The sequence below is a fragment of the Mobula hypostoma genome, chromosome 12 (assembly GCF_963921235.1).
Source record: "Mobula hypostoma chromosome 12, sMobHyp1.1, whole genome shotgun sequence".
Classification (NCBI taxonomy): domain Eukaryota; kingdom Metazoa; phylum Chordata; class Chondrichthyes; order Myliobatiformes; family Myliobatidae; genus Mobula; species Mobula hypostoma.
In genome coordinates, this window is record NC_086108.1 from 54802586 (window position 1) to 54817952 (window position 15367).

Consider the following 15367-nt stretch of genomic DNA (forward strand, 5'->3'; position numbering starts at 1 on the left):
TCTCAGTACTCCTGAAGTTAATAGTGGAAAGAGCCATAAATTGCTTTAAAAAATCTGTTGGAAAAAGTTGCTGGTGATATGTGTGTTGCTTGAAATTCCAGCATCTGCAGATTTCCTCGTGTTTGCGCTTTTAAACTGTTAGAGGAACTTGGTGGGTCTGGCAACATCTGTGGAGACAAAGGGATAGTCATTAATTTAGGTGAAGACCCTGCTTCAGGATTAAGAGTGTAGGCAGGAGATTGCCAGCATTCAGAGTTCAGAAGAGGGCTATGGAAGGGGCTTCCATGTGATGGATGAAACTAGGTGAGGAAGGAGACGGAGATTGGGTCTGGTGGAGGTGGAGGAGGAGGATTGGGTGGAGTCTGGAATCATTGGCTGCTGGGTGATGTTAGAGAAAGAGGTGCCAGATGGAGTCAGGTTGGTGGGAGAGAGCAAAGGATAGAGATAGACACAAAGCTGGAAGATGAGCAGAAGGAAGAGGTTGCAGATACTCGAGTCTGATAAGGAAGGTGATTGGTGGAACGAGGTAAAGGAGGAATGAGGGACCAACTGGAGAAGGGGATAAGAGCCAGTAGATGTAGTGTGTGGGTGAGAGGAATGAATTTGGGGTTGGTGGGGCATAAGGAGAGGAAAATGGAGCAATGGGAGTTTGGGTGACTTGGAAAATTGTTTGTACCATTGACGACTATCTCAGGTGAAAAAATAAGGTTATTTACCTCTACTTAGCTTTTGGTATTCCTTTGCTTCTATACATGCTACTTGAGTTTGTTCAGGAGTTTTTTTTCCCATTGCCGATTTAGCAACTGTTGTCTCTTATATCTACAGGAGCATTTGCATTTGTAATCTTTAGATGCTCCTTTGACATCTATTCGAAATGGATTTACTATTATAACATATCTTGAGATACAGTAGAAAATTTGTTGTGCATACTGTTCATGCAACTCAAATCTTTGTTTTTATCTTGTTCTACATCAATATAATGTAGAAATTAAGTATAACAGCAATAAAGAAAGCAACACTCACAACAGGCTGGAGGAACTCAGCAGGTCGGGCAGCATTCGTGGAAATGATCAGTCAACGTTTCGGGCCGGAACCCTTCGTCAGGACTGAAGAGGGAAGGGGACCCTCCCCCCCACCTTCTTTATAGGGCCTCTGCCCCTTCCCTCTTCAGTCCTGACGAAGGGTTCCGGCCCGAAACGTTGACTGATCATTTCCACGAATGCTGCCTGACCTGTTGAGTTCCTCCAGCGTGTCGTGAGTGTTGCTTTGACCCCAGCATCTGCAGAGTATTTTGTGTTTAAATAAAGAAAGGGTCGTGCAAGTAAACAATAAGGCACAAAATCATAGCGAAGTAGCTGAGTTCAGGAGTCCTTTTTATTTTGGAGAACTACTTAGTAGTCTTATAACAGTGGATAGAAGCTGTCCTTGGTTGTATGTGCTTTCAAGCTTTTGTATCTGCTGTCCAGTGGGAGATGGAGATGGAGGAATATTTGAGGTGAAGCAGTCTTGATTATGCTAGCTGCTTTACTGAGGCAGCAAGAAGTATAGATAGATGCCATGAAACGGAGACTCTGATATTCTGACCTGTGTTCACAATTCTCTGCAGTTTCTTTGTGGTCATGTGTGAGCAGTTTTCATACTAAGCTGACGTGCACCCAGGTTCTATAAGTGTATCAATAAAAAAAAAATTGGTAGGTATTGACAAGGACATGCCAAAATTCTTTAGCCTCCTGAGGAGGTAGAGGCATTGTTGAACTTTCATGGTCATGGTATCTACGTGATTGGACCAGGACTGGCCGGTAGTGATGTTCGCTCCTTGGACCCCGAAGTTCTCAATCTGAACACCATTGATGTAAGCACTATGTGCACCATACCCCTTTCTGAAGTCAATGACCAGTTCTTTAATTTGCTGCTATTGAGGGAAAGATTGTTGTTATAACCCTGTTTTACTATGCTCTCTAATTTTTCCTGACCTCTGACTCATTGTTAAGAGATGTGGCCCACTGCGGTGGTATCACCTGCTAACATAAATGGCAGAACCTGGCCATGCAGTCATAAGTGTACAGAGAGTGGTGTACGGAGCTGAAAATCCAACCTTGTGGAGCATCAGGGTTTAGAATAATTGAGTTGTTACTACCTACCCTTATTGCAGTCTGTTGGTCAGAAAATCAAGGATCCAGTTGCAGAGGGAGGTGTTAACTCCTAGGGTCCAGAGTTTGGTCATAAGTTTGCCTGGAATTACGGTATGGAAGATGGAACTGTAGTCAATAGACACACACACACACGTGCGTGTGCTTCCGCCGGTGCTATAGTTACGTTATGGACGATCTCGGCGTCCGTCAGGTGCTCATATGTTGGGCATTCGTCGTCGGCAGAGTACCACTGGTGTAGCTCCTCTTTGTTCCATTCAGACAGCTTCTCTGCCTCACGCACATCTTCCTCTGTGAAGCTGAACAAATCTGGCTCGTCATCATCTTCTTCCATGGTGGATTGGCGTGATGAAGAGGCTGGCCCCAGACTCTTTTCCCAGCATTTCTCTACAGATGACAAGCTGACTGCTGCCGAGGCCTTCCCACCTAAGTGGCAAACTTCCTTCACGTTCAGGCTTTCCAGATAGGCATCAAGCGTTGTTGGGTCGTCTACAATTCTACAAATTAATTCCCGCCTGTAATTCTGCTTGAACATGGAGATGATCCCCTGATCTAGGAGCTGGACCTTGGACGTAGTGTTCTTGGGGAGGTAAGAAATTCGGATCTTTCCGTCACGGCTTACTAGGTTGGCAGCTGGCGGACGAGCGGGACAGTTGTCAAGCAAAAGAAGAGCTTTGGGTTCTAGCTTTTGCTTACACAAATGAGCGCGGACGGCAGGGACGAAAGTTTTGTGAAACCAATCCTCAGATGACTCCTGTCATCCAAGCATTGCTGCTGTGTGTGTACTTGAACAGTAACAACTTCATGTTGACATGGTGGAAACAGCAGGACGAGCGAGAGTTGCCAATCATGACCGGTTTTAACTGATGTGATCCAATCTTGTTTACACAAAACAACAACATCACGCGATCTTTGCATTGTTTGAACCCCTCATGTCGGTGGGCGTCATCTTTGCTAGTCAGTGTACGGTTTGGGATCACCTTGTAGCAGAGGCCTGTTTCGTCACAGTTGTACACTTGTTCTTCCACGTAGCCACCTTCTAAGAGGTTTTAGTTCAGCCGGGTATTCATTGGCAGCGGCACTGTCGGCTGAGCGAATTTCTCCTGACACTAACATTTGAGAAATCCCGTGACGGCGTTTAAACCAGTCTAGCCATCCATTGCTAGCTTTAAACTGTGAGGTTTCTCCATTGATCTGCTTGTGAAACTTCTCCGCTTGAGCTTTGAGAGTAGGACCAGAAATTGGAAGGCCTTCTGAGTGAACTTGAATGAACCACTCATACAGGGAGTCATCGAGGCTGACATCTTTGGCTGTCTTCAGGCGTTTGGCTTTTAGTCCTGCTTCTTCTTCAACTTTGCAAAGCGGCGCGCGTAACTTCTCTTCGTGACACTTCCAGCTATGAAGTGCTGATTCCAGTATCCCGAGGTCTCATGCAATTTGAGTCTGACTTTTAGTCTTGATCACGTCAAGTGCGCGAAGCTTATCTTTCACAGAAAAAGATTTTCTTTTTGTAGCAGTTTGTTCCATTTTGAGCCAAAAAAAGGTCCAATGACTCACACAAAATGCTGGTGGAACGTAGCAGGCCAGGCAGCATCTGGTGGAGACCCTTCATCAGGACTAACAGAAAATATCATGGTCAAGATGGTATGGTAATCAGGAAAGGGAGCATAAGAACATAAAAAAATAGGAGCAGGAGTAGGCCGTCCGGCCCATCAAGCCTGCCCCGCTATTCAATAAGGTCATGACAAAATGCAATGTTGTTCTCTAAACATTATTATTGTTCTTGATGGTTGAAATTGAGGTGCTGTCATGCAATTTGTTGATGGCACATGTTGCAACCACAGTGAATTGATAACTGGGTAGTGAAAGCGCAGTGAATCAGTAGTTTTTCTATTTTGAATGGAGTTCAACCCTTGAATGCACCCATCCAGGTAAGTGATAGGTTTGAAAGCATTAACAATTTTGTAAACATAGGAATGATTTGGAAAGGAGTCACTTGACTTCCCATTTCTAAAACCCAACGTGCTGAAAGGATTAAGCCATTGATGTCTTGAGATGCAGATAAATGTGGGAACATTCAATGATTATGATGTAGTTGAAGATAAATAGATCAGATGATTTTCTTCTGTTATTGATGATCATTTCTTCCCAACTGGTATGCTGGAGCTTCAGCTGTTGCGTAAGGCTTTTCAGGCACTGCCATCACTTGGCAACATGTCCAATAATTGTTGAATTTTAACTTTGATCTCTAGGAATGTAGGGCTCCATAATATCATATTCAGTTGCCATGGGCTTGCAGTCAAACATGCTTACTGTTACCAGGGCTCCATTTTTCAGCAGGCCAGGCAGCATCTATAGGAAGAAGCGCAGTCGACGTTTCAGGCCGAGACCCTTCGGGTCTCGGCCTGAAACGTCGACTGCGCTTCTTCCTATAGATGCTGCCTGGCCTGCTGCGTTCACCAGCAACTTTGATGTATGTTGCTTGAATTTCCAGCATCTGCAGAATTCCTGTTGTTTGCTGTCTCCATTTTTCAGCTTTACTTCTGGGTCTGGATCAGGCTATGCTGAGATGAGCAAAAATTCTGGTGTTCAAACTGTGTTGGTGAGCAGTTGCTACTTGATGCCCTTCAAGCAGGCTGCTTGGCCCGTTGTTGATTTGATTAGGAGCAGGATGCATGTGTGTAATTTCAGATTTTGTCCAGTAGATGCCAATATTACAGCTGGAAAGGAAAAAGCTGGCTATAGTGCAATTAAACAGCTCAGCTGTCATGAGATGATATAACTGGAGTGTATGGAGTCCAGTCAAGTATTATAGAAAACAGATTATAGCAATTAGTAGCACTTCGAACCGTGGAATCTCTGGGAAATAGGTTGAGTACAATTAGCCTATGACGTTGCCTGAAGACACTCATCAGCCTCCGTGTGTTTTTGTTTATATATAGCTTCAAGTCACCTATTAAGATTCATTGCCAGCTGATCATGTACAGATTTTGACCAGATGTGCTAGGGCTTGAGTTTTATTCTGATTCTCCATTAATTGTCAGATAACTTTGCTTTGTTGATGACCTTGTGCTTTTCAAAAAAAACAGAGATCAGGAGGAATCTCCTTAGCCTGATGATGGTGAATCTGTGGAATTCATTACCACAGGCAGCTGTGAAGACCAAATTATTGGGTATATTTAAAGAGGATGTTGATAGGGTCTTGATTAGTAAGGGGGTGTAAGGTTATGGGGAGAAGGCTGGAAAATGGGGTTGAGAGGGATAATAAATCAACCCATGATGGAATGGTAAAGCAGATTTAATGGGTTGGTTGTCTTAATTTTGCTCCTATGTCTTAGATTCTTGTATCTGTGACTTACTATTGGACCAAATTTGGTTTCTTGGCAAAATCAAGAGAACGTGATTCACTATGAGATCACAATCAAGGGCAATGCACAATTATACTGGTGATTGTAACATTTCATGATTGCCTTGTTTTTGACCCATCCTTAAGTCTTCTCTGCAAGATGATAGTGCATATTTTTGGTACAAGCAAACTTGATGGAAGCAAGTACTGTTTTAAACTTTCTCTTCCCAAGTATTCAAGGGTGATCATTCCTATCAAGACTATCTCAGATAGGTAAGCAAGTGATATGTATGTCTGAGGACAATATGAGGTAAATTTGTTTCTTTATGTTGATTTCTCTACCAACAGGTGCAGGTTCAATATGTCAAATTTTCTCTGTAATCTGCTGCTACTGATTTGCCCTGAATGTTTTCTGCCTTTGCAACCTCTAAGTGATATTCAACTGAGAGGAGTTATGATCGATTGGTATTAGTTGGAGGGTGGATGATGATTAAGAGCTGATTCCATTTATATTGTTTGTTCCTGGGTAATTACCACCTACATCAACATCGAGGTGCATCCCTCCTTTCATTTTCTCTTAATACAGCACCTCTTAATCCTCCTGCCTCAGATGTATTGGATGGCATGAAGTTCGGGTACTGACATCAAAGATACAAACTCAACTCATTGGAAAATTACTGGCAACCTGTTTGAGCCTGAACACACACAGCACGTGCAGTCACAAACAGCACATAGTCACAGTCATATTAGCGCATGGCCTGAAGATTGACAAGTTGACAAAGTGTGAGATAAGTGTTTATGTAAGACAGTATAATGTTACTGGCACTATTACAATAAAACAAGGGTGGGGGGTGCGGGGAGCCTCACTTCCTCTGTCTCCTCAGGAAGTGGAGGTGTACCTGTGTTCTCCTGGCTAAGGAGCAGCTGTTGAGGCACCACGTAAGATTGTCAGTAATGTGCACACCAAGAAACTTGGTGCTCCTGACTCTCTTCACAGAAAAGCTGTTGATGTGCAGTAGGGAATGGCCAGCCTGCACCTTCCTGAAGTCCACAATCATTTTTTTAATCTTGTCCATGCTGAGACTCGTGCTGTTGTGTTTATGCCTGTCACAAGCTGCATTACCTCCTCCCTGTATGCTGTTTCATCATTGTTGACAAGACCAACCACTGTTTTGTCATTATCATTATGTCATGTGATGTGGTTAGAACTGGATTTGGCAGTATATTTGAGTATATTTAAAACAGAAGTTGATAGGTTCTTGATTAGTAAAAGTGTCAAAGGTTACAGGGAGAAGACAGGAGAATGGGGATGAGAGACAATAAATCAGCCATGATGGTATTGCAGAGTAGACTGTGGTTTGAGCAGCCTGGTTCTGCTCCTATGTGTTATTGCATTTAACTTTTTTTAAAATTCTCACTCCATTGTTTTAATCCTCTCTCAATATTTTACATCCTCATTTTTATGACGATTGATTTACATTTCCAGGTCTCAATTTTCCACGGTCCAGTGTGTCTTTCAATATGGTTAAAGACATGAAGATGTTCACCTTGATGTTAATTTTCCCCGAAGAGGGTGTTACACAGTTCAGATATTTGACTGACAAGAATTTGCTCTGCAAAAGCACAGTGGACGATTATGGCCAAGTGCAAGTGTGGATGAATAGCTAATATTTTTTTTACTCCTAGAAGGAATTTGATCCTGGAAAGATAAAGGCGACTTGTGTTTCCAAACTTCAAGGAAATGATTGTCAGGGTATATAGAAATGATGTAGTTCACGAACAATACTCTGAGATGTTTTCGGTTGAGGATGAGGCTAATTTACATTATGGAAAAGTTAACGTATATTACCACATTTTGTATATGCTGACACTGGATGATTAAAATGAGGATCTTTTTTTAAAATAAAAGACGATGAAAAAGATCAATTATTCATTGCTGAAAGAATAAATTGGTCAGTAACATCTGGTAATTTCAGAAAAGGCTAGAAATGCTCAAAATCTAGCAGCTGCTGTAAGAAACAGTTAACTTTTCAAGTTGATGACCTTTCATTAGGACTGTAAAGTAAATATCCTGAGAAAGTGATATAGATTAAGTTTTGATTATCCTGTGTTTGAGTGAAAGTGATTCTCTGTGAATTTTGTCTTATGTTAAATATTTTCTTTGAGGTAAAGTGATTGAGGACTTTATAAACCCAGCTTAGGTATTTACGAAGGGTGATTGATAAGTTTGTGGCCTAAGGTAGAAGGAGTCAATTTTAGAAAGCCTAGCACATTTATTTTTCAACATAGTCTCCTCCTACATTTATACACTTAGTCCAGCATTAAAAAAGAAGTATAACAGAGCTAAGGTGAGTGGGAAGACGGATGATTAGGAAATTTTTAAGGAGCAACAGAACTTAACTGAAAAGGCAATACGGGGAGAAAAAATGAGGTATGAACGCAAGCTAGCTAGGAATATAAAGGAGGATAGCAAAAGTTTTTTTAGGTATGTGAAGAGAAGGAAGATAGTTAAGAACAATGTTGGGCCCTTGAAGAATGAATTGGGAGAAATTGTTATGGGAAACAGAGAAATGGCAGACGAATTTAATAAGTACTTTGGATCTGTCTTCACTAGGGAAGACACAAGCAATCTCCCAGATGTATGGATGGGCCAAGGACATAGGGTAACAGAGGAACTGAAACAGATTGACATTAGGAAGGAAATGGTGATGATTAGACTGATGGGACTGAAGGCTAACAAATCCCCAGGTCCAGATAGTCTGCATCCTAGGGTACTAAAGGAGGTGGCTCTGGAAATTGCGGATGCATTGGTGATCATTTTCCAATGTTCCTTAGATTCAGGATCAGTTCCTGAGGATTGGCGAATGGCTAATGTTATCCCACTTTTTAAGAAGGGAGGGAGAAAACAGAGAACTATCACCCTGTTAGCCTAACATCAGTAGTGGGGAAGATGCTAGAGTCCATTATTAAAGATGAAATAGCGGCATATCTTGATAGCAGTGATAGGATTGGGCCGAGTCAGCATGGATTTACCAAGGGCAAATCATGCTTGACTAATCTATTGGAGTTTTTCGAGGATGTAACCAGGAAGATAGACGCGGGAGATCCAGTGGATGTGGTGTACCTTGACTTTCAGAAGGCATTCGATATGGTACCACATAGGAGATTGGTGGGTAAAATCAGAGCTCATGGCATTGGGGGGAGGATATTGACATGGATAGAAAACTGGTTGGCAGATAGAAAGCAAAGGGTAGCAGTGAATGGGTGTTTCTTGGAATGGCAGGTGGTGACTAGTGGGGTGCCACAGGGCTCGGTATTGGGACCACAGCTGTTTACGATTTACGTCAATGATTTAGAGGAAGGCATTGTGAATAACATCAGCAAGATTGCTGATGATACTAAGCTGGGTGGCAGTGTAACATGTGAAGAGGATGTTAGGAGAATTCAAGGTGACTTGGATAGGCTGGGTGAGTGGGCAGAAACTTGGCAGATGGCGTTTAGTGTGAATAAGTGTGAGGTTATTCACTTTGGGAGCAAGAACAGGAAGGCAGATTATTATCTGAACTGTGTGGAGTTAGGTAAGGGAGAAATACAAAGAGATCTAGGAGTACTTGTTCATCAGTCTCTGAAGGTGAATGAGCAAGTGCAGCAGGCAGTGAAGGAGGCTAATGGAATGTTGGCCTTTATTACAAAGGGAATGGAGTACAAGAGCAAGGAAATCCTTTTGCATTTGTACAGGGCCCTGGTGAGACCGCACCTGGAGTATTGTGTGCAGTTTTGGTCTCCAGGGTTAAGGAAGGACATCCTGGCTGTGGAGGAGGTGCAGCATAGGTTCACTAGGTTAATTCCTGGGATGTCCGGACTGTCTTACGCAGAGAGGTTAGAGAGACTGGGCTTGTACACGCTGGAATTAAGGAGATTGAGGGGGAATCTGATTGAGACATATAAGATTATTAAGGGATTGGACAAGATAGAGGCAGGAAATATGTTCCGGATGCTGGGAGAGTCCCGTACCAGAGGGCATGGTTTAAGAATAAGGGGTAGGTCATTTAGGACAGAGTTGAGGAGGAACTTCTTCTCCCAGAGAGTTGTGGAGGTGTGGAACGCGCTGCCTCAGAAGGCAGTGGAGGCCAGTTCTCTGGATGCTTTCAAGAAGGAGCTAGATAGGTATCTTATGGATAGGGGAATCAAGGGTTATGGGGACAAGGCAGGAACCGGGTATTGATAGTAGATGATCAGCCATGATCTCAGAATGGCGGTGCAGGCTCGAAGGGCCAAATGGTCTACTTCTGCACCTATTGTCTATTGTCTAAGGTAGAAGGAGATGAGTTATACAGCTCTGCTTACGTGCACGTGCAGTTCAACTCTTTGAGTGTTTATGCAGAAAGTTTGAAGTTAATAACTCATCTCCTTCTACCTTAGGCCACAAACTTATCAATCACCCCTGCTGTGGACCACTTTTGGAGGTCCAGGACACCGACTTCTACAAAGAAGGGATCCGTATGCTCCATGACCGCTGGACTAAGTGTGTAAATGTAGGAGGGGACTATGTTGAAAAATAAATGTGCTAGGTTTTCTAAAACTGACTCCTTCTCCCTTAGGCCACAAACTTATCAATCACCCCTAGTAAGTTCACTCATTCTCACTTAGAGTGCTGGTGGCACCTGGTCAGCTATGGTGCCTCATCCTTGCGTATTGAGATAAGCTTATTGTCCATGTTTGAGTGACAGGTTATTCTGCTTCACCAGTGGATTGATGCCCTCAGAATGCTGGGGCATCTACAGTAGTTCTCAAAGCATATTCATCTATGAATAAGGATTTGGATTAACATTAACAGGATGTAAGAACAGGTGCTCTAACTTGATAAAAAGATGCATCCTGGCAGGAATCCAAATTTGTCAGTGTAAGGATACCCTGTCATTAAACTTGTGTTTGTTTTGGTTTCAAACTCTCTTCTAGTAGGCATTTCATGTAACTTGGCTAAGCATACATGAAACAATCCTTAAAATTACAATTAATATCTTCTTTCACACAAATGTTTGCTTTCTCTGCTTGTCTTGTGTGTCTGTCCTGTGTCAGAATTGTTGAAAACACTATTTTTCCAGCTTGGGAGTGCTGATGCCAATAATTAACAGAAGAAATTAGTTCTGTGAATATAGGTATTCATCCTCAGTTGTCTTTAGGTGGTGATAATTTCTTGAGCTACTCCAGTCTAGTTGGTGAAAGTACTTCTACAGCAATTTAAAGTGATTTGTCTTAGCATATTAAAAATGTGTTGGATTTGGAATGATACAAGTGATGTGTGTGAGATTTAACTGCTTTGGCTGAAAAGGATGATGTATTTCTAATAGCACCACATCTCTTAAATTTCCAAAAGTTGATTATCAACAATAAATGATGATACTGTTACACTCAAGAAATTATCATTGTGAATTTAGACAGCCTGTGAAATAAGCCTGGAGATAAATGTAAGGTGAAGAACTCTTCTTTCAAGATAAAATAGATTATATTTGATTATAAGATAATTGGGATAGATTTGAAATGAAAGAACTTGGCATATTCAGAGTCTAATGTCATTTTTGTCATCCTGTCTTTTTTTCTTCTTGTGAAGAATATTTGGGATTACTAACCATTTTCTAATCATAATTTTTGCAGGTAATCATCTGTCTGAGTTTAGAATTCTGGATTGGGAAAAAAGAGAGTAAAAGAAACTGGCACTAATGTATGGCTGGTTATGGTTTTCAGTGTCATTCTCTATATGATGTATGTATTTTCATTTTATTTTCACAGGCCACTGGTCAGCCATATGAACAATATGCCAAGATGATATTCATGGAATTGAATGATGCCTGGTCAGAATTTGAAAGTCAAGGCCAAAAGCCTCTGTACTAATTTCATGCAAACAATTTGCCGGTATTTACTGTTGACTCTAACTGTGTTAAATGTTTAGTTCCTATTTTGCTTTAATGTGGATGTATACTGCCTTCCCTTGGTAAATCTGTATACAGGCACTCATTTACTAATTAATTGAGTATATATCATTCAATCAAGCTATTCTTGTTTCAGTGACAAGTCCTTTTACATGGGGTTTTGTTAAAAGTAAATTATAACTGAAAAAAATTCACTACATGAATTTTGGGGGGCTTATAAAAATAAGAATTGACCCCTTCTGTGATTACTTTCCTCTTAATTTTGTTTGCAATGCAATTTGTAACATTCTGCCCGAATCTTAATATTTACATTCTTTATTCTGAAAAATGTTGCATGTAATTTGAAACTTATCATGTTGAAGTTCTGCTTTTCATTTCACACCATTTGAAATTAGTGTATTAGTATTGTTGTTACTAATTGCTGGACAATGTAACATTACGAAGTCTGTGTATATGTAAAGAAAAATTAAACACCTTGTCTAGGTAAAGCAACAAGCTTTATGATACATCTGGAATCATCATCTCACACATTCAATTCCCGATAGTACTGATCAGTATTACTCACTTGCAGTCTCATTAAGTGTCCTGCCTAATAGCCGCTTGGGATTGTTACATTATGCTGTATTGTGAAACACAATGGTTTGGAACTGTGCTTGTGGCTCTCACATATCAAGCTCCAGTTATTAATAATGCTGCTGTGAGCCATTGCCAAGATGAGGGTTCCTCATAGCAGTAAGAGGAAACGACATAAGGCAAATAGTTATGCTTAAAATTGTACTTCACTTTGTGCTTTGTCAAAGCCAAAATAACCAAAAGCTTCCTTTGGTTCTTTTGCTGAAGCAAAGTAAGCAAAAAAAAAGGGAGCGAAAATCACTATTTTAAAATGAGAAAAGCTGTGAATAAAAGCTAATTGGCATATGGAATGTCAAGGTAAGAGTGGCTGCAAATAGGCCCTAGACGATATCATGAGCACCAGTTGTAAATATAGAATTCCATTTTCAAGTATGTCCTTATTATCTAATTTAATGGAGAAATCCTAATTCTACAGCATTATTCAAAATATTTTATTTAATATGCCATTTTGTTTGTATATATCATGTAATCTGTTTGAATTTTCCTTTTCCCCCCAAGATGCTTTATTCTACAGTCTGTGATACAGCAGAACACTAAAAGATTTGTTGTCTATGCACTTTTGTGAATCATGCAGATCATGGTTATTAGAGTACAGGAGCTTCACAATTTAGTCTTTATGCCTGAATATACGGTCTACGGAATGTCCGATTAACATTGATTTATTACTTGTGTGTTCGTAGGATGAGATGGGGCGGGGATAGATGGTGAGTGGGGGAATGTAAAGAAAGCATAGATTGAATGTTAAATTCATTATGATCTTTGTTACATCTGATGTCATTGTATGAAATGTGACTGTTGAGAAAATGTCTTAAATTCTAAATTATGTTCATTATAAATTGTACATAATACTGCCTGTTATTGACAACAAATAAATGTGTGTATTGCTGAACGCTGACTGTTTGATTTGCACTGCAAATACAATTAATTCTTGGCTTTTCCTCCAACACTGAATATTTTTGAAGAAACTCTGAAGTTACAGAAAGGATTATATGTGAAGATCCAAATAGTCCAGTGGATTAGGGAGTTTCTTCGAAGAAAGTCAGATTCCTTCGAATGTGTTAATCAAAGTTACTCTAACTAACGTAACAGTAAAGCAACATTAAAACCATTCACAAAAGTATAGATTGTCAAGTAATCACGTACAATTTTTAAATCAAGCAATCATCAGTGACATGATCAGAGCAAATGGCTCCAATGATCTTGTCTAATTGGATATCTTTGTGCTTGCTGTTGTGCTCCATTTTGTATGGCTCTTGATAGTAGTGTGGAAATTAATGAAAGTCCAAAATGGCCGGTCATCCAAGATAACTTGGTATCAATGATGAATGGACAATTGTTTGTGTGGATTATTCATTTTGCCTGGATTTAAGCCAAGTTCTGTTATGTTAACCCGTTTCTGTAAATATTTGCAAACCTTTTCTCAAAGTCTTGTGCGTTTCAGATATGTTCTGTCTTTTGTTAATGGTTCTAACTGTTTCATTGCTCTTTAAATACAATTTATTATTTCAGTCTTGTGGAATTTGTTTCCTATCTTGCTCATTATTTTTTTCTTATAAAATAGGCACCTTTCAGAAGCTTTTGTAAACATCTTTGGTTAAATTTAAACTACACCAAAAGTGCTATGCAGTGTGCAAAAGGGATTATGTATCCTTCATTTTCTAGCTATATATTCAGCAAGTTAAGGGTGCACTATCAGAATCAGTTTTATTTTTACAAGGTCATGGACTAAGGATCATTGTTCTAAAGGTATGGTGAACTGGCATTCCAATTACTGATTGCTAATTCCTTGTTATAAAAATTCTGAAATTAATTAACAAGATATGGCTGACCTTCACAGGTGCATGATACCTTTGTCCAGTTCTACATTAGTCAGAGTGATTATGGAGATTATATCATTGAGTATTGGACCCTTGACTGGAATGTTACCAGAATGGCCATCCAGACATCTAGACAAATGACTTGGAGATAAGTTTAACCCAGAAGTAAAAATGGGTGATGGAAGTTCATCTTGGCTTCACATATAACTGCAGAGGTTTCATCCTCTGGGAATTGATGGTTGGAAACAAAATTTCTGGTGGTGGTTAAACGCAACAATTCAGTTCCCAATTTTGGAGGAAAGGGATTAATATTTAGTGTAATGTAATTGATGATGAGATATATGACCTTGTAAAAGATGCTTAAAAGCCATATATTGTGATTCAGCCTTCTTTAATGTCATTTCCAGTACAGAAGTGTGAAGGAGAACAAAATAATTGTTGCTCTGGATCTGATGCAGCAAAAAAAAGATAAAGAACACAATAATAATAGAAAAAAACAATAAATATAAATACATAGCTTATATATTAATTGCATGTTATTAAAGTGGCACTATGCACAGGAGTGTCTGTATGTAAGGTTTCTGACAGGAAATGATAAAGTAGTGGTGGTTGGGGTTGTGGTGGGGTGGTTTAGTGGGTTGATAGAGTCTTACTGCTTGGGGAAAGTAAACATTATTGAGTTTGGTGGTTCTGGCAAAGATGCTATGTAGCCTCCTTCCTGATGGGTGTTGGACAAACAGTCCATGAGCACAGTGGGATACTTCATGATGTTCCTGGCCTTTTTTCAGCACCTTTCTGTCCTTGGTGCAGGTGATACATTGGGCAGTTTTGACTACCCATTGCAGAGCCTTCCTGTGCACCACTCTGCAGATCTGATGCAATGCAGTGATGCAGCTTGTTGAGATGCTGTCTGCCGTGCATCTGTAAAATGAGGTGAGTATAGATGTGCATTGTTTGCAGAATTCAAGTTCAGGATTAAAGGAGATGTAATGTGGCTACAAGCTGGCTGAGAGATGGAAAGAGGAGTGGTGACCAGATTTTAGGCTAGAGGAAAATGTACAGTGATAGGTGCCAAAGGCTGGCAACAGAACAACCTCTGTCTTTCATTTGTGAAAATTAACGCAAAAGCCCATACTTTCAATGTGATGCTGAACTCAAATACAGAACTCCACTATAAGAACAAAGTGATGGCCAAAGCAACATATTTGTGAAATGGATCAGAATCACCAGCATGTGTCCTGAAATTTGTTATCTTAGCAGCAGCAGTTCAATGCAATACATAATATAGAAGAGAAAAAATAATAAATAAATTACAGTATATGTGTATTGATTAGATTAAAAATCATGCAAAAAAACACATAATATACATTTTAAAAGTGAGGTAGTGTTCAACGGTTCAATGTTCATTTAAGAATCGGATGGCAGAGGGGAAGAAGCTGTTTCTGAATATCTGATTGTGTGCCTTCAGGCTTCAGTACCTCCTACTTGATG

The 15367-nt window shown here is 40.3% G+C and overlaps 1 protein-coding gene across 4 annotated transcripts in view; it reads left to right on the plus strand.

Annotated features, from left to right (window-relative positions):
* Positions 1–13496, plus strand: part of dnajc6 (DnaJ (Hsp40) homolog, subfamily C, member 6) — a 132986-nt gene extending 119490 nt beyond the window's left edge. For 3 of the 4 annotated variants that reach the window (XM_063064144.1, XM_063064145.1, XM_063064142.1), the window contains one exon: positions 11287–13495. In XM_063064144.1, the coding sequence (XP_062920214.1) occupies positions 11287–11388 (102 nt within the window). In that variant the 3' untranslated portion in view covers positions 11389–13495. Of the gene's footprint in view, positions 1–11286 lie in introns of all 4 variants that reach the window. The other variant, XM_063064143.1, reaches the window with a different exon arrangement.
* Positions 13497–15367: the final 1871 nt, after the last annotated feature.